This window comes from Oryx dammah, unplaced genomic scaffold (assembly GCF_014754425.2).
Source record: "Oryx dammah isolate SB20612 unplaced genomic scaffold, SCBI_Odam_1.1 HiC_scaffold_8, whole genome shotgun sequence".
In the NCBI taxonomy this organism is placed as follows: Eukaryota; Metazoa; Chordata; class Mammalia; order Artiodactyla; family Bovidae; genus Oryx; species Oryx dammah.
The window spans coordinates 27,291,142-27,313,829 of record NW_024070192.1 but is presented as its reverse complement, the minus strand read 5'-3'; the positions used below and the strand labels follow the sequence as shown (position 1 = coordinate 27,313,829).

At 58.0% G+C, this 22,688-nt stretch overlaps 1 protein-coding gene and 1 long non-coding RNA gene across 14 annotated transcripts in view; both read right to left on the bottom strand.

Annotated features, from left to right (window-relative positions):
- Nucleotides 1-22,688, bottom strand: part of LOC120867369 (myosin phosphatase Rho interacting protein) — a 90,438-nt gene that overhangs the window by 26,354 nt on the left and 41,396 nt on the right. For 4 of the 13 annotated variants that reach the window (XM_040245768.1, XM_040245769.1, XM_040245770.1 and 1 more), the window contains 6 exons: nt 17,699-17,850; nt 11,167-11,251; nt 6,442-6,655; nt 4,843-5,356; nt 1,695-1,836; nt 806-910 (listed from right to left, as the gene is read on the bottom strand). In XM_040245768.1, the coding sequence (XP_040101702.1) occupies nt 806-910; nt 1,695-1,836; nt 4,843-5,356; nt 6,442-6,655; nt 11,167-11,251; nt 17,699-17,850 (1,212 nt within the window). Of the gene's footprint in view, nt 1-805; nt 911-1,694; nt 1,837-4,842; nt 5,357-5,510; nt 5,515-6,441; nt 6,656-11,166; nt 11,252-17,698; nt 17,851-18,323; nt 18,401-22,688 lie in introns of those variants that run through there. The other 9 variants (XM_040245776.1, XM_040245780.1, XM_040245779.1 and 6 more) reach the window with 6 other exon arrangements.
- LOC120867371 lies at nt 2,391-4,836 on the bottom strand. Its single transcript, XR_005721865.1, has 3 exons — nt 3,546-4,836; nt 3,136-3,330; nt 2,391-2,478 (listed from the first exon to the last, which is right to left on the bottom strand). It is a non-coding gene; the product is annotated as an uncharacterized LOC120867371 (long non-coding RNA).

Here is a 22,688-nt window from a genome sequence, read left to right as displayed (position 1 = left end):
CTGAGAGCACCCGGAGGGCTCTCGCAGCCCTGGGCCTGGCTGGTGTCCCATGTGTGGGCGTGGCAAGGCCAGGTGCACAGGGATGCAGCACTGCAATGTCCAAGGACCCGAGGAGAGTTAAGAGAACACGTGCCCCAGGGAGGGACACCCATCAGCCATGGGTGCCCTGGAGCCTCTGCTGCAAAGTCCAGACTCCAGGTGAGAGAGCGTGTGCCCTGGCCCAGCTCAGGAGCCGCTGGGGGCCTCACGCCTGGAGGCGTGGGACCAGCCCTGGTTCCTCAGGAGGCCGAGGACGAAGGCAAGAGGGACCCATGTGAGCCACTGTCTTTACTCCCTGGGGCTCTGATCTGCCTTTCGGGGCTCCCTGAGGGGGCGGTGGTCCCGCCAGACCTGCCTGACCACTCCCTACCTCCACCCAACAGCCACAGCTCCCATGCCCTGGAGCGAAGGCCAGGCCCCCTCCATGGTGACCCCATGAACAAGAGACGTGCCCAGTGGGAAGGGGGCTCCTGCCTCCAAGACGTTACAGAGACAAACACTCAAAACGAGAAGAACAGAGGTTCGTGCTGTGGCCCCAATCCCCAGAGCCAAAATTCTGTGGTCCTGGTGGCCTCCTCTGCTGGAGATCTCAGAGCTCAGGATGCCCACATGGCCCAAAGAAGGGGCAGAAACACAGCATCTGCTTCTCACACAGACATGACAGCCCGTGCACGGGGGCAGCCAGCACGGACACCAGCAGACAGAGCCCCGTGACCAGCGGCAGGGGCGGCATCTCCAGGCCTCGGAGCACAGGCGCCGGGCTCACCGTCAGGGAGGACTCCGTGGACCTCCTGTCCAGTGACTTGGCTCTTCGGTGTGGAGACAGGGGGGAGGCCGAGGCGTCTGGGAGAGGAGCTTCGCTGGGGAGGTCCTGTGGCAGAGAGCAGTCCCGTCAGCACCAGCCAGTCCCTCATCCGCTGGAGCCGCAGGAGGGCGGGCTTCAGGGCCGTGTTGCGGGCAAGGAGTGGGGCTTTGCTGTCTGGTACCTGGGCACCTCTGCCCCTGAGGCCAGGACCTGCGTGCAGATGGGACCCACGCCCACAGTCCTGGTCCTGAGCCTCCAGCTAGCTGCCGGGGCTTGAGCCGCTCTGGTGGACCGGGCAGCCTTTTCTTGTAGATGTACACGCCCCTTGGCTCTCTGGGTCCCCATCCTCCCTGGGCCTTCACAGAGGGAAGAAGCTGGGCTCTGTGCAGCGAGCAGGAGAGCCCAGAGAGAACAGGAGGAAGACAGAGGGTGGACTTGGCGGAGCCTCAAGAAGCAGGGGCCCTGGAGAGGAGTTTCAGAAGCAGAAACCACCTTGGAGATTCAGCAGAGAAAAACGAGGGCTCTGGCTATGGCCAGAAAAGACGAGAAGGAAGAGCAGACGGCCTGAGAGAGGAAGAATGGCTGTAGTTAGGACCTGGGACCCAAGGCGCACGAGAGCAGCTCTGAGCAGAGATGGACGGAATTCCGAGAGGAAAATGCAGAAGACGGGCCTCACCCTCAAGAAGTTCACTCAGGGAAGAAGGTGAGAGACGCAAGAAACGACCAGGCAACGAGAGCAAGAAGCTGGGCAGAAGTGCACCCACATGTGAATGGGCTGTATGGGGGGCCGTATGCCACCCGTCCCCACCGCCTGCACCGCCCCAGTATTGCCCAGAGCCCAGACGCTCACCCGCTTCCTAGGGAACGCCCTCTTCTCGCTGCGGCCTTGTCGAGTGTCACTTGAGGCTGAGGGCCCGGTGGACAAGTTGGTCTCCATGTGCTCTGCCTTCTCTGTGTCCAGGGCCTCAAACTTCTCTATTACCTGGGACCTCCTGCAAGAGAGGGCAGGAGGCCACTGAGCGGGAAGACAGGGTCCCCGGAGCCTAAGGGGACATAGTCCGGAGTCTGAGGGGCTCCTGCAGCCAGCACCCCACGCCGGCTCACCCCAGCTCCTGGGCCACCCTCGTGTGGGGTGCTGGCCACACACACCCCTCATTCGGCCAGCTCGCCTGATGCCCCCACTTCCTCTCCCACCTCCACACGGGGCAGCTCTTGGACATGGCCCTGCCCTCTGCCTCCCAGCCCCGCACCGCAGACGCCGCACGGGCTGTCGGGCTGACACACTCGGCTCTCACACGCCAGCGCCCCCTCCTGAGCCACAGACTGGTGGAAGGCAGCCAGCACCTCAGGCGCCCCGGCCTCACCACGTGCCTCAGCAGATCAGATGCAGCCCCCACCCCAGGGCGTCCAAAATTTAGCAAGAAAAAGACCCATGAATTAACATTGTTTCTGCCAACAGTAAAAAGAATCAAAACCCAAATTAAAAACAAAGCAAGTTGATTTCGTGTGAAAGGGCGGGCGGCATCATCAGGCCATCTACGGCTGGAGACGGAGCTGAGATGGGAGCGAAGCAGGCGGAGGAGGGGCGAGTAACGTCACAGCGACACAGCAGGAGGAGTGGAGAGGGGCAAGACCTGGAAGAAAACAAGGCTGGAGAATGAATAAACAGAAAGAACTGCTGGTAAAAATCAAATATGGTAAATCAAAATCATCCCAAGAATTAAAGCAAAATCCCAAGGCATTCACTGAGGAGGGAGACTATCCTGTCCCCGCGACATGAGCATCCGCCTGGTGGATGCACCCTCATGAGCTGCCCACGTGTCCCCAGGCCAGAGCCCTGTTCTCCCTGAGATGTCTCACAGGGAGGGCTGTCCCTGCATCGGACTAGCAGCAGAGTCGAGGGCAGCAAGTGAAGGGCCACTGGGCCCAGTAGCCTGAAGCCTAACTTCATGAGGAAGGGGAGGGGAACCCGGAGGCCAGCTCGTCCTTGGGAGGGGACCAGCGGAAGGGGCTCTCGGGGGTCCTTCCTCAGGAAGGCAGACTCCCAGGGACCAGCTCCCTGTGGAGCCATCTCTGCTCCTGTGGAGTCTCCTGCAGGCCAGCAGCAGCTGCAGCGGGAGAGCGAGCGAGCGAGCGCAGGAAGCCAGGCGGCGTGGGAGCGCCTGGGAACCACGGGGAGTTCTTGCCAGTGCTCGGGCTGGCTGCGCACCCGAGGTGGCCTGTCACAAGTATCCTGCTAGGTTTAGAGGACAGACCCGCTCACACGTAGAACGAGAGCTCTTCCAACCGACCTTAGGACCAGAAAGCCCCATGATGGCCTCGAGGTGCAGGGGCCAGTGAGTCAGGCCAGTTGCATGCTGCGGGCTGGGCCAGCCACAAGAGGTCAGAAGAGGGAGGGAAGTGCCACCTGCCAGGGGTCTGGGGGAGTCCACCTCAGGCGTCTGTAAAGTGGGGCCTTTTCAGCTCAGGTCCCTGTAGTCCTACAGCTGGGACAGCAAAGGCATCCCGGTGAGCCTGGTCTGGACTCCCAGCCAAGCAGCGGGTGGGACCTTGGCAGCTGGGCCTGGTGTCAGCCACCAGTGGTTCAACCAGCCACCCCCTCCACACTTGCTCGGCACAGCTCACCATTTGAGAAACACTGGGGAGGCTCTGCGGCCAGTCCAAAGACTACTTCAGGGCCAGGACTAGTCAGGACACCCACCCTGAGGCCTCTCAGCCAGGCTTCTGGCAGCCGCCCCCTGGGTATGGTGGCTGGTGTCCTGCCCATCTGGGGCTCTGTTCTGCACCACAAGACAGGGATCCACTCCAGCACCAGGAGCGGCTCAGGATCAGAGAGCAGGCCTTGGACAGGACAGCAGCCAGTCAGAGGACACGAGGGCAGCGAGAAGTAATGTGACAGTGTTAGGATGCAGAGGAGAGGGCCCCAGGGGAGCCACACCAGGCAAAAGCCCCTCCCCATGGTGACAGAGCAGGCGAAGCAAAGCCCCAGAGGTGCCATCTGTCCCAGCCATAGCCAGGAGGGAACTCCAAGCCAAGCAGGTGTGCTGAATGTTAATTCTTTGGTCCCCGCCAAACCAAGGTGTGGCTGCCTGCTTGGGGCCCTCCAGGACGCGGTGAGAAGCCCCCTTGCCCAGGCCACTGGCCTCCTACATCTAGCAAATCCCTTCACTTACACTTAAGCACACTAAGGACAACCTCGGCCCTGCCCCAGCTCTGCTGTCCCAGGCTGTTCCCGTGAGGAGGAGCCCTGCTCCTGCACCCCGATTCTGCCCTGAGTATAGAGTGCTCACACACCTCAAAGGGTTACTAGTAAACCAGGTGGAGATGCTGTTTGGAGGGCGTGTCCCCTACCCCTCCAGGACTGAGGCACCTTCTGTTTGCTTCTCTCTTCAAGTGTGTTTTCCTAGTGCTGGAGGAGATGCCTGGGAGGGCAGGTGGGTGGGAAGGAGCAGGGGAGCAAAGCAGCCAGGGCTCTGCAAAGGGTCATCCAATGTCCCCACTTGCTCCAATTCTGAGCTGGGTCTGGGGGTGGGGCCGAGGACACTACGCTACCAGTAGGTCTGAACCTCCTCAGCAAGCAGCATGTTATAGGCTCTGGAATCATTCTGGGAGGTTTGAACGCCTGCATGACCCACTGCATGCGAGGGTTCGAGCCCTGCTACTGCACAGAGGCTCTGTTTACACATGGGGCTGGAAGCTTCTACTAGAAGAGGCATTGGGGCACTCTGGTCCAGGCCTGGACTTGGGAGGCTTCAGAGACAGAACCATGCTCTTTCCCTCGCTCTCCGCAAGGGCAGGGCCCTCCCCGCCTCAGACCACAGCTCCACCTGGCCTTGGCCCATCTCCAAATTCGTGACAGAATGTCACAAAATGTATGAGTTTGTGAGTGCACATGTGGGTACCTGTATGAGAGAGCATGTTAAGTGTACACAGTAGGGGCTGCAGGAGTGGGCAGAGTGTGTGCAAGACCCTGGCCCTCCAGTCCCCCCAGCCCTTACCTCCGCTCGTTGCCAAACAGACGGGCCACCTCTTCCCTGCCAGGGCTCCGGGCCCGAGTCCTGCGCTCCAGCCGCCTTCTCTCCACCTGGAAGGCTTCTCGGTGGCTGATCCTGATGGCCTTAGGGACGTCGGCCAGGGTGGCATACTGCCTGCTGGCTTTAAAGGCATAGGCACGCCCCGGTCTCTCTGCTCCCCGCCCCCCCGCACTGCCGGAGTCCACATGGGCAGGGGGATGGCTGGCCACATCCAAGGAGTTGAAGGAGCTGCTGCAGACGGTTCGGGCAGGGAGCTGAGGACCTGGGGGAGGAAGGGGATGGCCAGGCTTGCAGGAGGGTGGGCTGGAGTCGCTGTACCTGTTGGTGGGAGCGCCCGGGCTGGGCGGGGAGAGCGGTGGGGGCAGCTGCTGCTCCTCGGCCTTCACATCCTGCTTGGTTTTCTCCAGGGAGAAGTAGCCGCTCTCCACCCGGACTTTGCGGCCACAGTCCACGCGGTCACCACTTGTGGTGCTCTCCTCTGGAAGACGAGGGACAAGAGACGTGCTCAGCCTACTGCCACCTCTGGTTCTACGACCTTTGGAGAAGGCACGCAGGTCCAAGGCCACCCTAGGGCAGAGCCCTTTCCCAGGAAAGGAACGGGGCATGCTTACCTGCCTCTCCCTAACGGGTACCTCTCTGCCAGATGGCCAGGGGTCCCTGAGCTCTAGTCTGGGGGCTCAGCTGGGACAACAGGATCCCCAAGAAGGGACATCCCACCAACAACCACTTCCCACTGAACACCAAGGAGAACCCAGGGAACGTGGTTAACACTCCACACTGCACTGCAGGGGGCGCGGTTCAATTCCCTGGTTGGGAAACTGAGATCCCCAATACCACACAGCCAAGCTGGAAACCGAGTACATCATGACAGAGAGTGCATCACGAGAGACCGTGCAGCCTCTCAGTGCATCGTTACGGGCAGGGAGGCCACCTGGGAGGAGCAGAGGAAGGGCAAGTCCTGGATGTGGTGGGCACCCACAGCTGGGGAGTACCGAGCGGCCTTTTGCCCAGAGCCTGAACAAGGTGCATCTTGCCTGAGTGAGCACAGTCTCAGCTGTCCATGTGTCTTTAGTGGACAGATGGAAACAGGGGAAGCTGGCCTGTCATGCAGAGCCCTCTAGGCCTGGACAACAGAGACCAAGTGCTGCCCCGCTCTGCTCAGACAACTGCAAGTCCTGGAAGGAGACATGTGGTCGTGCCAACTGTTCCTGCCAGATGTTCCCCTGCTTCAGCCAGCGCCTGGGCAGGGTGCATCAGTGGAAGAAGGACCGGACAGCCTTTGATGCTGCTCACAGGACACAGTGGGCTTCAGATAACCAGGCCTTGAATACAGAGCAGCCACGGGGAGCAGAGGCTCCTTTGGACACAGAGCTTATTACAGAGCATCCCGATTCTCATGACACCAGGCTGGGGCACGGGAGCAACTGAAGGATGGTGGGCCAGCAGACACACAGGGGCACCTGAGCCCCAGCACCTGCTCGTCCCGTCAGGAGGCCCAAACTAGTGCTGGGAGGTGGGGTACCAAGACATGCAGGCACGGTGGCCACCCTGGCTACCACTTACCATCTCTGCCCTCAAGCCCTGGCTCCCTCAGGGTGCTGGCCGCAGGAGGCTGGCCCTGGCTGGGACTCTGAGCTGGACTCAGGCTGCTCCCGTCTGGCTGGTCCTTGGCCCTCATTTCTTCCTGCCAGAGTGTGGACTTGGTGGTGGGGACTTTCTCAGCACTGGGGATGCTGCTGCTGCTGCTGGTGACAGCCATCTTGGCCGGCCCTGGCTCCTGCAGGGGAGAGTGGTGTCCATGCAAGCCGGGAAGCACCCTGCCCGAGCCAGCGCATGGGTCTGGGCTGCCCAAGCACCTGGCTACCAAGGTCAACTGCAGTATCAGAGGCCCAGATGCCAGGAAGCAAGGTTCTGCACAGAGACGTCCCGGCTGGGCTGGAAGCTTGCTTTCTTCTGCAGCCCCAGCCAGCACCCAAAGCCTCTAGGCATGCAGAATGGGAGCCTGGAGCCCAGGTGGGAGCCCAAGCTGGAGCTGGTGCTGCCCCAAGGGACAGCATTTGTGTACAAGGTACTTAGCCAGAGCATACAGAGAACTGTAACTCCACACTGTAAGCCTATGGCACCTGCTCACGCCCCAGACCTGAGCTCCTGCCCATCCAGGCACTGGGGTGTCTGCTCCTGACCTGCCACTAGCAGGATGGCTCTGGGCACCCCTCAAAGTGAGGCACATCTTGGCGGTCCTTCCCAAAAACAGACTGCCTGCTGGGCCCTGACTAGCACCACACCTTCCAGTCCTCCTCCCCAGCCACCCCAAAAGCTCCTACAAGGGGAGCTCACCTAGGCTGAGAGGAGGTGGCAACCCACATTCGCATGGCCAATAAGAGGCAGAGTGGGGCTTTGAGCATTTGGCACCCCCAGGGGCCTCTGGGAGAGGAGGAGGGCCCAGGACGGGGTGTGCCTGTTGGGTGGGCACCTGCATCCACAGTGAGACAGCCAGCACTTTGCCTAGTCCAGAGCTTCCTCAGGTCAACAAGGGTCTCGGGCCTCCTGGGACAGATGAAGCTGGGGTGGCTCTCCCACAGACCCGGGAACGCCCACCACCCCTTCTGTCACAGCCATCGGTAGCCCTGCCTCCCTGGCTGTAGACTCCTGAGCGCTCTGAGCCACCAGGGAAGAGGTAGCATCCTGGAAGAACGTGGCTTCTGACGGTTCCCCAAGGCTCCAACAGAACCAGCTCCCACGACCCCAGGACACCATGTGTCTCCACAATAACCTGGGGCCCACGCTCTGAGGCCAGCACCCCCACCAGTGGTGGCAGTGTGGGGGGTAGGCATGGTGCCATGTGGCCCTGGCCCCTGGCTCTGTGGGGCTCAGGGTAGAGCCGTGTGGGCATTACCTGGAGACCATGCTTGATGAGTCCGTCCCCTCCGTGGAGGGGGGCTGGACCAAGGGACACAGAGGCTGCCAACATGGGCTGTAAAGGAAGGGCAGCACTGTGCCCCTGGCACATGCACTCCTTCCTGACGCTGGGGTGAACCCAGCATTGGGCAGGGTGCTGGTGAGGATCTCCTAGAGGAAATTCCAGGCCTGAGATGTGAGGGTCAGTGACAGGGCTTCCTAGCACCAGGCAGTTCCAGGCCTGCCTCCTGGGCCCCTGATCTTCTTAGGATTCAGCCCAGAGGAACAGGGCCCTGGAGGCACCAAGGTCCGTGGTGAGTCTCCCGTGGTAGCCATGCTGTCTCCTGCCTGTGTGCCCAGCCTCGCCACGTCAGCAGGGGCAGAGGGGCAGGGCAGGGGCTGGTTTCTGGGTAGCCACTTCTCTCCTCCAGAGCACATGGGTGGAAAGCAGTCCTGGCAGGGGCGGGGCCAGGGCCACATGGCACCACGCCCACCCCCCACAGTGCCACCACTGATGGGGGTGCTGGCGCTCATACCGACAGAGACCTGGCGCCCGTGCAAGGCGGGGGAAAGGCCCAGGGCTGTCAGTACCATAAAGAAGCCAGCTGAGAGCAAAGAGAAAATAGGGCAGGAAGGGAGGCCCAGTCAAGGGGCTTCTGCAGCCTCCACATGCTAAGCAGGCCCCTTGTGAGCAAGTTTCCCACGGAAAGCCACCTTTTCTACCCTGGGGCATGGGAGCTGAGCAGAGGGCCAGTAAGAAGGAGGGTTCTGACCCAGAGTGGGCATGGCAGCAGGTCCCAACAGGTAAACAAGATGCCTGAGAAGAGGTGGCAGCTCACAGCAAATGTGTGGGCCTGTAGTGGGTTGGACCAGGGCCTGACTGGAGCCTCAGTCACAGAGAGAGGCCTGCTGTTTTACACATGCCTGAAAAAGACCAAGAAGCAGGGGCCAAGAGCCCAAGTGGGTGAGCAGATGGAGGAGCCAGCCTCCCACAGCTCCACCCAAGGATGTGTGCCCCTAGCCTGCATACCGGGCTGGGTGAACACGCAGCCCCGGGCCTTACCCAAGTCCCAGCTCTGGAGTCTAGGGAGATGGGGAGGGGAACCCCTGGTCACACTCTGAGTGGATGACCACTCCTCTCTAGGCATCTGGGTACCAGGATGCCCTTCCTCAAATAGCCAGAGAAGGAAGAGGCTCTTGGAAACCCATGCCTCTCAGGCTCCAGCTCTACAGGTCTGGGCCAGCCTGTCTCCCCACTGCCCTGGGCTCTGCTGCAACCCAGCCCCTGGCCAAGGGGTTGTCCGCTCACCCCCAAAGCCCCATTCTCAACCTCCCTCTGGTCTGAGGGGTGCCTGCACACTCCATGGCCCCAACTCCCAGATGCCTGAACATCCTCCTTGAAGCAGGACCCTGAACCCCCTGCCTGCCTGAATTCCTGGAGGGCAGGGTACAGCAAAGGGACACTCCCAGGCCCATTAGTCTGACCCAAAACTCTTGGGCAATGAGAAAAAGGCTAGGTTTGGGGTCTTGGGTTCTTCTCTCTATAGAGGCCCCTAAGGCATTAGACTTTCCTCCCAGCTCCATCTCAGGTTGCCAAGGGGGCTGGCCCAGAGACCCCCAGCTCTCCTCTGGAGAGGCCCCACATCCCTCCTCAAGACTGACTCATGTGGTCGGTCCCGGATGAAAACTCATGGATGCCAGAAACCCGCAGCCTCTGGCATGATGCTCAGGGAACCAGAGGCTGAGCAAAGGAGGCTGGGGCCCTCCATGCCCCAGGGGCCAAGATAACCTCTGGCAAGTGGGTGCTGTCCCCACTCAAGAGTGTGAAGCAACACTGAGGGGAGAGGGCGTTCATGGGGCTAGGGGCAGCGGAGAAGACCCCCTAGTCTGGCTGGAGTACCTCCTGCTGTGCAGCTGCCCAACTGAGAGGCAGGAGCTCTGCCCAACACTGCTCCTGAGGCATCACTGCGGAAACATATGCAACTCTAAACACTGTGATCCCACCTGGGGTTCTCTCAAACTAGAAGTCTTGGGGGTCTCCTGTCTGCTGTTTCCTAGCAGGAAGCTCCACTCTGCGTTTCCGGGAATGACTCCGATTGCATTTTGCCCACGTTCTGCCAGGGACACTACCTTCCAAGAGGGTGTCAGCCTGGGATCCCCTCAGGGTGGGTGGGCAGAGAGCAGACAAGGACCGTTGGCTGCGAGCAGGCCAGGGAAGTCTGAGGGGTGTGCAGGGAGAGGGACTCTGGCCAGGCACACCACCCTGCCCTGCCCATGCTGCCCCTCCCGGAGGCCCAGAGGAGCCAGCAGGGACTGCTGAGCCCAGGGATTGCCAGGTCCTCCACGGAGTACTGTCAGGTTCTGGGGCTTCTGAGGCACGGACAGGCCCCAGGTCTGCATGCTATTCCCTCGCAAGGGTGTGGAGGGCTCAGGCACGCAAGGCAAGTGCGCTGTCACAGGGAAACGTGGAGCAGAGGGTGCACGTTCACAGTTGATCGACCGTTCCAATGAGTGCGGCTGGGGCGCTGACCCTCCAAACAGTCAGATATCCAGCACTACTTAGGTTGGCCCACTGTATCCACAGTTCCACATCCATGAATTCAACCAATTAGAGGACTGTGCAGTCCTGCGGGATTTACTACTGAAAACAATCCACACAAGTGGACTCCCATAGTGCAAGCCTGTGTAGCTCCAGGGTCACTGTACTGAGCACCCAGGAGGGGCCTGGCACTTTTGCCACTGCTCACAGTAATCTGAGAACTCGATTTCAACAGGCTCATTTCACAAATCAGTCCACTGAGGCCCTGAGCCCTTCTGGTGCCCTGAGCCCCTGCAGACCAGCCAGGGGAGGGAAGCCCTGGACCCGGGCGACTGCCCCAGCCACCTCCCACTCTGGCCTCGTGGGAGCTGGTAGGAGCATAGAATCAAGGCTGTGCCAGTGCTCTCCATTTATGGTTACCCTGAGAGCCCCTCGTAGCCAGGCACTGCAGGACCACTCCTCCTGGCCCCCTGCCCAGCCTGCTGTCTGTAGAATTGTCTGTGTGGAAGGTGGAACTGAACTGAGCCTCTCCTCCCAGCATTCTCTTGGCTCCCAGCAATTGGCGGGATGGTCGGGGGAGGGATGGGCACTGTGCAGTGACGCCTCTGGGGGCAGCCCCACAGTGGGCCAACCTCTCCAAGTGGGGGTCCTGCCCTGGGGCTTGCAGAGGACCGTGCAGAAGGCAGCCCACAGACTCGGAGAAGGAAGGCGAAGACCCCGGGGCTGAGGGCTGCCTCAGCCCTGGCATCACCCCTTCCTTCCCTTGCCCCCAATTCTAGGCTGGGTCCTGAATCCCCCAATCTCCCAGGGCACTTTTTCTTTGCCCCAGCTCCACCGAGGGGATGCCTCACCTGTGGTGTGGGGGGCTCCACCTTCCGCTTCTTCTTCTGGTTCTGCTTGTTGGTCCTGGGATAGACTGTGAGCATCTCTAGCCACCTGGGAGAGAGGAGGGTATGGAACCAGTCAGACCAGAGCTGCCACTCTGGGGCAGGAAGTGCCAGCAGCACAGCTGGGACACGGACAGGCTGACCACTGGCCTGGTAAGGCCTTGGCACTGTTTTTGTTACCAGCCTTCCTCTGGGGCTGAGACTCCACTCTAAAATCGCCCTCCTGGAGTGCGGCTGGCCAGTACAGACACACTGCAACTGGGAAGCCCCGAGGACCACTGGGGCAAGAACCTAGGAGTCGTTGCCAAACTATCCCACAGTGGTCACTTCTGGGCACTGTGCAGCTGACCTCCCACACTCTGCAGGGGCTCAGCTCTGGGTCCAAACTGCACAATGAGGGTGCCCTTCGGAGCACCTTGGGAACACCATTGGGGAAGGCCTAGCGGAACTGCCCAGGGACCAACACCAGGGCCCACACACTGGAAGGTCCACTCTGGACCAGCAGCAGGGAAGGCAGGGAGGAGCATGGCCTCAGATCTGGGTCTCCTCCCCTCAAACCAAGACCCAGGCGGCTCCTAGCCCTTGGGGCTTTGGCCTCTCATCTCTGGAACCAGGGGGGTACTGCTTGCCTCTCTGGAGCTCTGTAGTAGCTGGGAAGGTCGGAGCGAGGGGAAGGAGAAGGTGTGGTGGGAGGAGGAGGTGTGGCGGGGGGGAAGAGCGGTGCTCTCTCCACAGGGGACAGTACTGCAGGGGACACTGGGCCAACTCTGCCCAGACACAAGGGTCTGTGTGGGCCTGCAGCCAGCCTGTGACAAGAGCCTGGTGGCAATAGCTGAACTGCTGAGGAAGGCAGGGTCTGCACCGCCAGCATACTGGTTGAGGCAGCAGTGAAGACCAGCACCCAAGCCCAGGGCAGGAAGAAGGGCTTATCTTTAGTTCTCAGAGGTGCTCCTTTAATGTATTTGTGTGTGGGATGCCGCTGGGGTGGCTATGCTGCTGGCAGCTGGGAAAGGGGCTGCATGTGGAGTGCACCCCTCCAGCAGTGGAGCTGAGGCCCAGTCAGGTGAGAGCAGGGGTTCTCGGCCTGAGAGTGCACGAGCGAGTGCACTGCATGAGGAGATCTGAGCATAGGCTCTGCTCCCAGAGCCCCGAAGCCAGGAGGTGACGACGGCTCACTCTGCACAGGAGCAGACGGGCAGGCTCCAAGGGCTCAACCACGTACCCTGAGGAGTTCGAGTGCTTGTGGGTTAACAGACTTGCTTTCTAGCCTGCCAAAGGGAACAAATTTCCTTTGCAAAGTTCACACCAAGGACCCTGCCCGAAGAGGGCCCCTCTCCAAGCTCTACCTGGGAGGGGAAAAGAGACTGCTTGTGAAGTCACGTCATCCTCCAGGGCCTGGGAACAGGGCTGAGGCAGGCATGTGCAAAGCAGTCAGGGAGCCCTGCGCCCATGAACACTGGCCCTGTCGCTCTTGACTAGTAACACTACCAAGCTGGGCAAACCTGTGTGCCTCACATGACAGGGCCTTGAGGGGGAAGGAGAGAAGACCTGCACCACAGCCACACAGCTGACTGGAGAGAGCTCCTGAAGCCCTTGCCACGTGCCAGAGGGAGGTCCCACCAGAGGCCAGACGTGTGGTGCTGACCTGGGCCCCAGCTCCTATACTCCTAGTGCCCTGGGACCTCAGACACCCCTCCTGTGCTATGTCACCCAGACCCCTCCCAACTCGGGTGTGTGTGTTTGTGTGTGTGACACCAAATCTCCTTGAGGAGTCTGGTTGGGCAGTGGAACCTCAGCCAAGGGTGCCTGCCAGACAGGCCATGGCAGCAGGTGTGAACCAGGACCCATGAGTGGCTCTGCTGCCGCTCGTGCCTGGGGAGATCAGGTTCCCTTCATCTCTGGCCTCCCGTCTCCAGCTGCAGAACCAGTGACACTGGAGGAGGGAATGGCAAACCACGTCAGCATTCTTGCCATGAGAACAGCATGAACAGTATGAAAAGGCAAAAAGATATGACAATGAAAGATGAACTCCCCAGGTCGGTAGGTGCCCAATATGCTACTGGAGAAGAGGAGAGAAATAGCTCCAGAAGGAATGAAAAGGCTACGCCAAAGCGGAAATAGCGCCCAGCTGTGGATGTGACTTGATGGTGAAAGTAAGCTCCGATGCTGTAAAGAACAATACTGCGTGGGAACCTGGAATGTCAGGGCCATGAATCAAGGTAAGTTGGAAGTGGTCAAACAGGAGATGGCAAAAGTGAACACTGACATCTTAGGAATCAGTGAACTAAAATGGACCGCAACGGGCAAATTTAGTTCAGAGGACCCCTGCATCTACTACCGCAGGCAGTGATCCCTTAGAAGAAAAGGACCAGCACTCAGAGTGAACAAGAGAGTCTGAAATGCAGTACGCTGGTGCAGTCTCAAAAATGACAGAATGATCTCGATTCATTTCCAAGGGAAACCATTCAATATCATACTAATCTAAGTATATGCCCCAACCAGTAATGCTGAAGAAGCTGATGTTGAACTGTTATATGAAGACTCAGAAGATCTTCTAGAACTAACACCAAAAAAAGATATCCTTTTCATCATAGGGGACCAGAATGCAAAAGTATGAAATCAAGAGACACCTGGAATAAAAGGTAAGTTTGACCTTGGAGTACAAAATGAAGCAGGGCAAAGGCTAACAGAGTTTTGCCAAGAAAACACACTGGTCACAGCAAACACCTTCTTCCAATAACACACAAGATAACTCTATGTATGAACATCACCAGATTCTCAATACCGAAATCAGACTGATTATATTCTTCACAGACAAAGATGGAGAAGCTCTATACAATCTTGGTGAAAAACAAGACCGGGAACTGACTGTGGCTCAGATCATGAACTCCCTATTGCAAAATTTAGACTTAAACTGAACAAAGTAGGGAAAACCACTACACCATTCAGGTATAAATCAAATCCCTTACGCTTATACAGTGTAAGTGACAAATAGATTCACGGGATTAGATTTGATAGACAGAGTGTCTGAAGAACTATGGACAGAGGTTCCTAACACTGTAGTGATCAAAATCATTTCCAAGAAAAAGAAATGCAAAAAGGCAAAATGGTTCTCTGAGGAGGGCTTAAAAATAGCTGAAAAAAGAAGAGAAGTGAAAGGCGAAGAAGAAAAGGAAAAATATACCTATCTGAATGCAGAGTTCCAAAGAATAACAAGGAGAGAGAAGAAAGCCTTCCTAAGTGAACAATGCAAACAAATAGAGGAAAACAACAGAATGGGAAAGACTAGAGACCGCTTCAAAAAAATCAGAGATACCAAGGGAACATTTCATGCAAAGATAAGCACAATAAAGGACAAAAATGGAACAAACCTAACAGAAGCAGAAGATATTAAGAAGAGGTGGCAAGAATACACAGAAAAGTGAAAGTGTTAGTCACTTGGTCATGTCCAATTCTTTTCGACTCCACGAACTGTAGCCCGCCAGGCTCCACTGTCCATGGGATTCTCCAGGCAAGAATACTGGAGCGGGTTGCTGTTCCCTCCTCCAGGAGATCTTCCCGACCCAGGGATTGAACCCATGCCTCTTATGTCTCCTGCATTGGCAAGCATGTTCTTTACCACTGGCACCACCTGGGAAGCCGAGAATACACAGAAGAACTATCACAAAAAAGATGTTAATGACCCAGATAACCACAGTGGTGTAATCACTCACCTAGAGCCAGACATCTTGGAGTGCAAAGTCAAGCGGACCTTAGGAAGCATCACTACGAACAAGGCTATGGAGAGCTGAACTATTTCAAATCCTAAAAGATGATGTTGTGAAAGGGCTGCACTCAATATGCCAACAAATTTGGAAAGCTCAGCAGTGGCCACAGGACTGGAAAAGGTCAGTTTTCATTCCAATCCCAAAGAAGGGCAATGCCAAAGAATGTTCAAACTACTGCACAACTGCACTAATTTCACATGCTAGCAAGGTCATGCTCAAAATCCTTCAAGCTAGGCTTCAACAGTACGTGAACCGAAAAATTACAGATGTACAAGCTGGATTTAGAAAAGGCAGAGGAACTGGAGATCAAATTGCCAACATCTGTTGGATCACCAAAAAAGCAAGAGAATTCCAGAAAAACATCTACTTCTGCTTTACTGACTTCGCTAAAGCCTATGACTGTGTGGATCACAACAAACTGGAATATTCTTAATGAGAATACCAGACCACCTGACCTGCCTCCTGAGAAACCTGTATGCAGGACAAGAAGCAACAGCTCAAACTAGACATGGAACAACAGACCTGTTCCAAATCAGGAAAAAGTACATCAAGGCTGTATACTGTCGCCCTGCTTATTTAACTTATATGCAGAGTACATCGTGTGAAATGCCATACAGGATGAAGCATAAGCTGGAATCAAGATTGCTGGGAGAAATATCAACAACCTCAGATATGCAGGTGACACCACGCTTATGGCAGAAAGTGAAGAGGAACTAAAGAGCCTCTTGACGAAGGTGAAAGAGTGAAAAAGCTGGCTTAAAATAACATTCAAAACACTAAGATCAGGGCATCCTGTCCCATCACTTCATGGCAAATAGGGGAACAATGGAAACAGTGATAGACTTTATTTTCTTTGGCTCCAAAATCCCTGCAGACAATGACTGCAGCCATGAAATTAAAAGATGCTTGCTCCTTAGAAGAAAAGCTATGACCAACCTAGACAGCATATTAAAAATCAGAGACATTACTCTGCCGACAAAGGTCCGTATAGTCAGAGCTATGGTTTTTCCAGTAGTCATGTATGGATGTGAGAGTTGGACCATAAAGAAGACTGAGTGCCGAAAAATTGATGCTTTGAAACTGTGGTGCTGGAGAAGACTCTTGAGAGTCCTTTGGACTGCAAGGAGATCAAACCAGTCAACCCTAAAGGAAATCAGTCCTGAATATTCATTGGAAGGACTGATGCTGATAAACTCCAATACTTTGGCCACCTGATGCGAAGAACTGACTCATTGGAAAAGACCCTGATGCTGAGAAAGACTGAAGGCAGGAGAAGGGGACAACAGAGGATGAGATGGTTGGGTGGCATCACCGACGCAATGGACATGAGTTTGAGTAGGCTCCAGGAGTTTGTGGTGGACAAGGAAGTCTGGCATGCTGCAGACCATGGTGTCTAAAGAGTTGGACGTGACTGAGAGACTGAACAACAATGGAAATGCTTTAGGCTCTTAAAATCCATGACATCCTAAGAGGAGGATTAAAGCGAGACAGTGAAACTGGTCCTCTTGTCTGCCCCTGGTGTTAGAAACAAAATCCTGCCTCTCCCCACAGAAGGATGACTAGCAGGGAGCTGGCACCCCAGGAAGAAGCCACCCACCCCTCAGCAGCATGGGTCTGGCCCCCGTTCTGCACCTACTTCAGTGAAAATGAGATCTCACTTCCTCCCACGGCAGCCTTGGCCAACTGCAGCTGATGGGGCCCCAAAGCCCAGCCCATCGCTCACAGCCACCTCCGTTTCCCGAACGCAAGGTGCCTGATGTCCTAATTCCTTCTCCTCCTTGTGCAGTAATCAGCCCAGCCCCTCAACCCAGAGAGTTTATTTTCTCCTTTGCACCTTAGAGAATGACAAGTTTCTCCAGGACCCAGTGCCCAAGCTCCTGGTTGGGCCAGGGGCACCTGCTCGTTGTCACGCACCATGTCACACAGCTGTGCAGCTGCATGCACAGAAAAGCAGGGCCCCCAGGAGGCAGACGTGACAGGGCTCAGAGCACGGAGCTCAGCCACCTGAGCTGGCAGCTGCCTGGAAATCTGGGTCCCTCTACTTTCCAGGGCTTCTCCCAGCCTCCACCCAGGGCATGCTGGAGGTGGGGGGTGGGGTGGCCCAGAACTCTGTTCTGTCCATGCAGACAGGAAAAGCAGTGCATGTGGGCACCCTGTGGTGACTCCCGAGTGCAGGCACGGGGGCCATGAGGGAGACATGGCTTCTGCTCCAGGGCTGACCGCTGGCTGAAGAGGACAACACACACGGGCAAACCCCAGCCTTCACAAGTGCCAGCTGACAGAGCCACACGTCTCGTGGGGAAGGCCTCCTGGGGGCCGCACTGGAGGATGAAGGGAGGGCAGGCGAGAGGCAGCAGGGGGCGTGTATGGCCAGCAGCTCAGAGCTGCAGTGCCTGGGCTGCGGGAGGGGGCTGGGCAGGGCCCCAGGGCCTTTCAGGCAGGAGGCCGGTGAGGCTGGATCTCTGGAGACCAAGCCCCTCGTGGCTGAGTGAGAGGAGGCCAGAGAGAGTTGAGGATGGACTGGGAGACCAGAGAGAGGCCTGGAAGATGTGCTGACACCAGCAGAGGGAGGCGGCAGGGGAGTGAGGCATGCAGGGGCAGCGGGGCAACTGTGGGCGGGGATGAAGCAAAGTGAGTGGAGAGAGGAACTCGGCAGACACAAGGCGCAGACAGTCCGAGAACCCCGGGCAGGTGGGGCACCTCGCTCAACACACATGTAGCAAACTCACCCACTGATGATCTCCTTGGTCTCAGCCCGGATGAAATGCTCCTTCTCGGGGGTCAGAATGCACAGGGAGAACTTCTGGCCCGTCCGGCCCTCCCCATCCACCACGTCTGTGCACTGGTTCATGTTGATGGTGCCCTGTGGGAGGGTTGTGGGCTGCAAGAGGAAGACAGGGCAGAAGTCACTCTAGGGGCAGAGGGAACATCCCTGTCTCCCCAGGTCCTTCCGGACCCTTTTGGCTTCTCCATGAGCACTGGGGCCTCACAGCTGTGCAGACCCCGCTGCCACGCAGAGCATGGGGGTGGGCTGCCTCAGTCTGGCCCTCACAGACCCGCGTCCTACTGATCCACCCCGGGGGAGAGCGGTGACAGGCCTGCTCTCCTCAGAGGACAATCAGGTGCACGTTCCTTCCCACTAAAGAACAGCCCACGAGTGCTGGGGCAGGGCGGGGGCTGTGTGTGGGGAATAGGCAGCAGACGCCTCTTGAGGACAGCGGGGGTGACGGAGGCAGCCGGGAGCCTGGTCTCAGAGGATGGCTGATCCAGAAAGCAGTGAGAAAAGCTACAGGAGGTGGTTTTGAAATTGCAAGGCTATTTTTAAAGGCTAGGAGGGGCCAGAGAGAAGCACACCTTGAAGGCGGACTGTGGGGCAGGCAGACTGGAGCCTCGCACCTGGGGTCGTCAGAGGTAGGCCTCCTTCAGGGCTGCCTGGCCAGGGCTGGGACAAATTATAGCACTTCCCCCCTTTTCTCAGTCAAAGCTGTGAGACACTGACATTAGGGAGAGAAATCCAAAAACAAGATACTGAGCGGATGAGTGAGGACCCTCCTGGAACGCAAGAAGGCTTTGGGGAAGGAGGCAGGGGGCTGTGGCAGCCACCACACCAGGCCGAAGACTCTGTGAAGGGAGAGGAGCCCAAGCTCTAACTCCCACCCCACCTCCACCTCCACAAGGAGCCCGTCCCAAGGGCCCAGCACTTCCTGGCTGGTCCTGGAGAAGCAGCAGGGGGCAGAAAAGGCCCACAGTGGTACCTGGGTTCCCTTCCACCAGCCAGTCCCCTGCTGCAACACAGAGGAAGGGGATCTAGTCTGAAGATGAGATGCTGAGTTCTGCTGACCCACCACCAGCCAGTTCCCTTTTTGTCTACTGGGGCGCCACCCAGGAGCCAGACCCCAGAGGTGGTGACTTTCCGGAGTCCTCGCCCTGACACAGCTGCCAGCTCGCAGGGTCACTGTAAGGCAGGGAGTAAGTTCCCCACTCCAGCCTTTCCGTGGGACCTCTGGGATCGGCCCGTCCTCCTGGGGCCCAGCTCAGGACAGAGGCAGCAGGGCAGGAGGGCAGCCATGCACCCACAGAAGAGCATGCACCCTCACTGAGTGTTCAAAGTGTGTCCTGCCTCAGAAGTGCCCCCAGGTGGCCATGAGAGAGGGAGCTACACCCACGCCAAGCTGAGCGCTTCCCAAGTGAAGCAAAGCCTTGTAGCACCTCTCCTGGAGGCTCCTGGCCAGCCCTTAAGCTGGAGAAGGGAGCCTGGTGGGTGGTCCTCAACCAAGCAGCTGACGAGGGAGGTGGCCCAGGTCCCCCACCTCCCCCGGGATGAGCGCTGTCTTCCCACCGTCCTGCCTCAGCTCCAGGCCCTGCTTCCTTCCCCCACATCATGCCAGTGTCCAGTAGAACCCTCCCTGGGTGGTGGTCTCTGCCCTCTCCAAAGGCAGACTCCCTCAGGCAGGACACTTGATCCCCACTGGCCCTGACAAAACGCCCGGCCTCTCTGAGGCAGGGCCACAGGAAGGACCAGGGAGGGCACCGTGTGGAGCGAGGCACGAGCGTCAGAGCGGGCAGGCCCAGCGCTCTGCTCTCCTCCCCTTCCGTCGTGCTGCCAGTGCAGGTGTACGGCCCTGATGAGTTACCCTGTGTTACACACAAGCAACACACACACGTAAGTTCAGCGGGGGCCATAAAGTACATCAGAAGCTCTAGCGTTTTCTCCTCACTGGACCACCTAGAGGGCCCCGGGCGACACGCTCTCCTCTTCAGAGGCCACTGCTCCAGGGCTCAGGGCCCAAGCTGCTCCCTGGTCCCTCTGCACAGCGAGAGCTCCCTGCCAGCCCCGCAGCTCCGTGTGGTCACGGGACTCAGGCACCAACTGTACCCTGAGACTTTTGGCAACCTCTCCATGATAAGAAGGTGCTACCTCCTCCACAAAGTTTGCAGAAGGGCCACAAAAGGCAGAGATGTGACAGGTGAGGGCTGAAGGGCACGAGCCTTTCTCTACCACCTCTAAGCCAGGATCACCCAGTTATAGTCTCTCTCATCCCTCCTTAAATATGACCTCCCATGAGGCAGGTGTGACCTCATCCTGTCACACACAGAGAAGGGGGAGCAAGAGACAGGAAGCCTGGGAAACCTGTCCAGGCTCACAGAAGCCAGGCTTTCTGGTCTCAACAGCGCTCCCACCCCCAAGCCCGGGAAGCAGCAGCACGGAAACATCCACACAGGCCCTTCCCTGCTAGGCTTCAACGTGCCTCCCACACAGTACAGACTAACCCGGCTCTACATGATGGCTCTGTGGCTCAGGCTGTCCTGGCCTTGACCATGTGGCCTACCAGCACACACGTCCCACTGTTTGCAGGGCAAGGTGCCCCAGGCTCAGCTTGTACGTACCTACCCTGATCCTACTACTACTAAGTCGCTTCAGTCGTGTCCGACTCTGTGTGACCCCATAGACAGCAGCCCACCAGGCTCCCCCGTCCCTGGGATTCTCCAGGCAAGAACACTGGAGTGGGTTGCCATTCCCTGATCCTAGAATCAGCCATTTCTCCAAGGATCCCTGGTTCCCTTCACGGGAGAACAGAACTAGAAATCAATACTGAGGAACTAGGTATGCTCATTGCTTTCGGGGCGTTGCTGCCTCCAGGCCTTCTCAGATGACAGACAAGGAAACACAGGTGCGTATAACCTGTGCAGTCACGTCTACATCCCCCCCTCCCCACCTATTCCTATCTATCAATTGCAGGATTTCTCTCTCCTGAGTGTGTCTCTGAAGCTAAACACACTGGTCTCCTCCACTTGAATCCAGGACCACGTGGATCATTCCAGCCTCTCCCCTCGCCTGTCTGGGTCCCAGCACACCCAAGTGGCCCAGACTGTGAACCAGTGCTCCAACGGGCAACTTCACCACTGTGCACAAGGCACCCAGCATGATCCCTTCTCCTTCCGCTGTACAGACTCCACTCATGTCCAAGGGCACCACCACCTTACACACCCGCACCTGGACTCTACAGGGAACTCCTGGAGAAGAACCCATCACAGCTCCTTGTATCTGAGAGCCCTGTGGGGAAGCAGACACTAGTTCTACACTTCCTGCCTCTAGCATGAGTTTCGGAGCCCTCTCTTCCAGGGCATGCTGGGTAAAGAGGGAGGGAGGGTGGGCATAGAGGGGAAAGGCCAGGGGCTCAAGGCACCTCCCAGCAGAAGCCATTCTTCCAGCTGAGATGGAGAGCGGGGCTGCTCACAGAGGGGGGCGGGCCCTAGCAGACAGGCAACGGGGCCTGCTGTGGAGATACACGCCCAGCTCTGGTCTGCAGGGCGCCGTGCCCGGGGGGGAAGGCAGTGCTGGTCTGCCCAGCGGCTCCAGGCAGATTGGGAGAGAGCACACTGTCGTCTGCTATGGGTGGGCTGGAAGCCACGCAGCTGCTGGGGCCGTGGCCCTCAGCAAGCCCTCCTGCAGGGGCCCCTGCTCACTCTGGTGCTGAAAGACCCCCGATGCTGAGGTCTGAAGCAGCCAGAAGAGACTCTTGGGGACCAGGAACCACCAGAGAGGCTGGAGAGAAGGCGAAAGGTCCTAAACTGTAAGGCCTGAGTGCTTAACACGATGGTTTTCAACTTTTGCTGAATAATGGAATGACCTGGAAAGATAACTAAATGGAGGTTCCATGCCCAGATTTAAACTCTCTGGGGGTGGGGCTTGGGCATCAGAATTACCAAAAAGCCCCTTCATGCATCTAATACTGAGGCTGGGAACAACCGTCTGGAGGGGAGACCAGTCTGCTCACTGCCACAGCAGGCCCAGCACCACGGGCTGCATGGCCCAGGCCCTGGCCGGCTGCATTAGGTCACTAGGCAGCTTGTGGCTGGGCCAAAGAGGACCTGATGAAAGCATAACAGAGGGGAGAGGAGAGAGAAAACACAGCTGCTGTGAGCCCGCCGTGGGTGAGGGCCAGCAGGGTTCACAGAGAGGGGGCAGAGAGGTTCACAGACTGGAGACGTGGTATCATCAGGCCCCAGCACCCACAAAGGCCCTGCCAGCCACAGTGAGAGAGCAAACGAAACCTCAGGCAACCTCCTGAGGGGAGGAGGAGGGACACCGGTCCTCTCCTCAGTGACCCTGTGAGGCCCTCGACCAACTGGGAAGGTGAAGACCACGCCAGGCAACCCTGCCTCCCATGGGAAGGTGAGGGGCATGGCGGGGCTGCCATACATCCTGTGATGAGAGTAGAGTGCCGCCCCCACACCGCACACAGGCACAGGTCCCCGCCTCGACCCCCCGGCCCTGAGCACCAGGGCCACCTCCTCTGGCTCCGACCCATTGTGAGCATCTGGGTGGAACACAGAATGCGGGGAGCTTGTTGCCAGACAGAGCATGCAGGCGGGTCACATGGGCACACACACACACCCCTCCTGTCAACCACGTTGCTGACACACACGCACACACACACACCCCTCCTGTCAACCACGCTGCTGACACACACACACACACCCCTCCTGTCAACCACGCTGCTGACACACACGCACACACACACCCCTCCTGTCAACCACGCTGCTCACACACACACACCCCTCCTGTCAACCACGCTGCTCACACACACGCACACACACACCCTTCCTGTCAACCACGCTGCTGACACACACAGACACACACACCCCTCCTGTCAACCATGCTGCTGACACACACACACCCCTCCTGTCAACCATGCTGCTGACACACACACACCC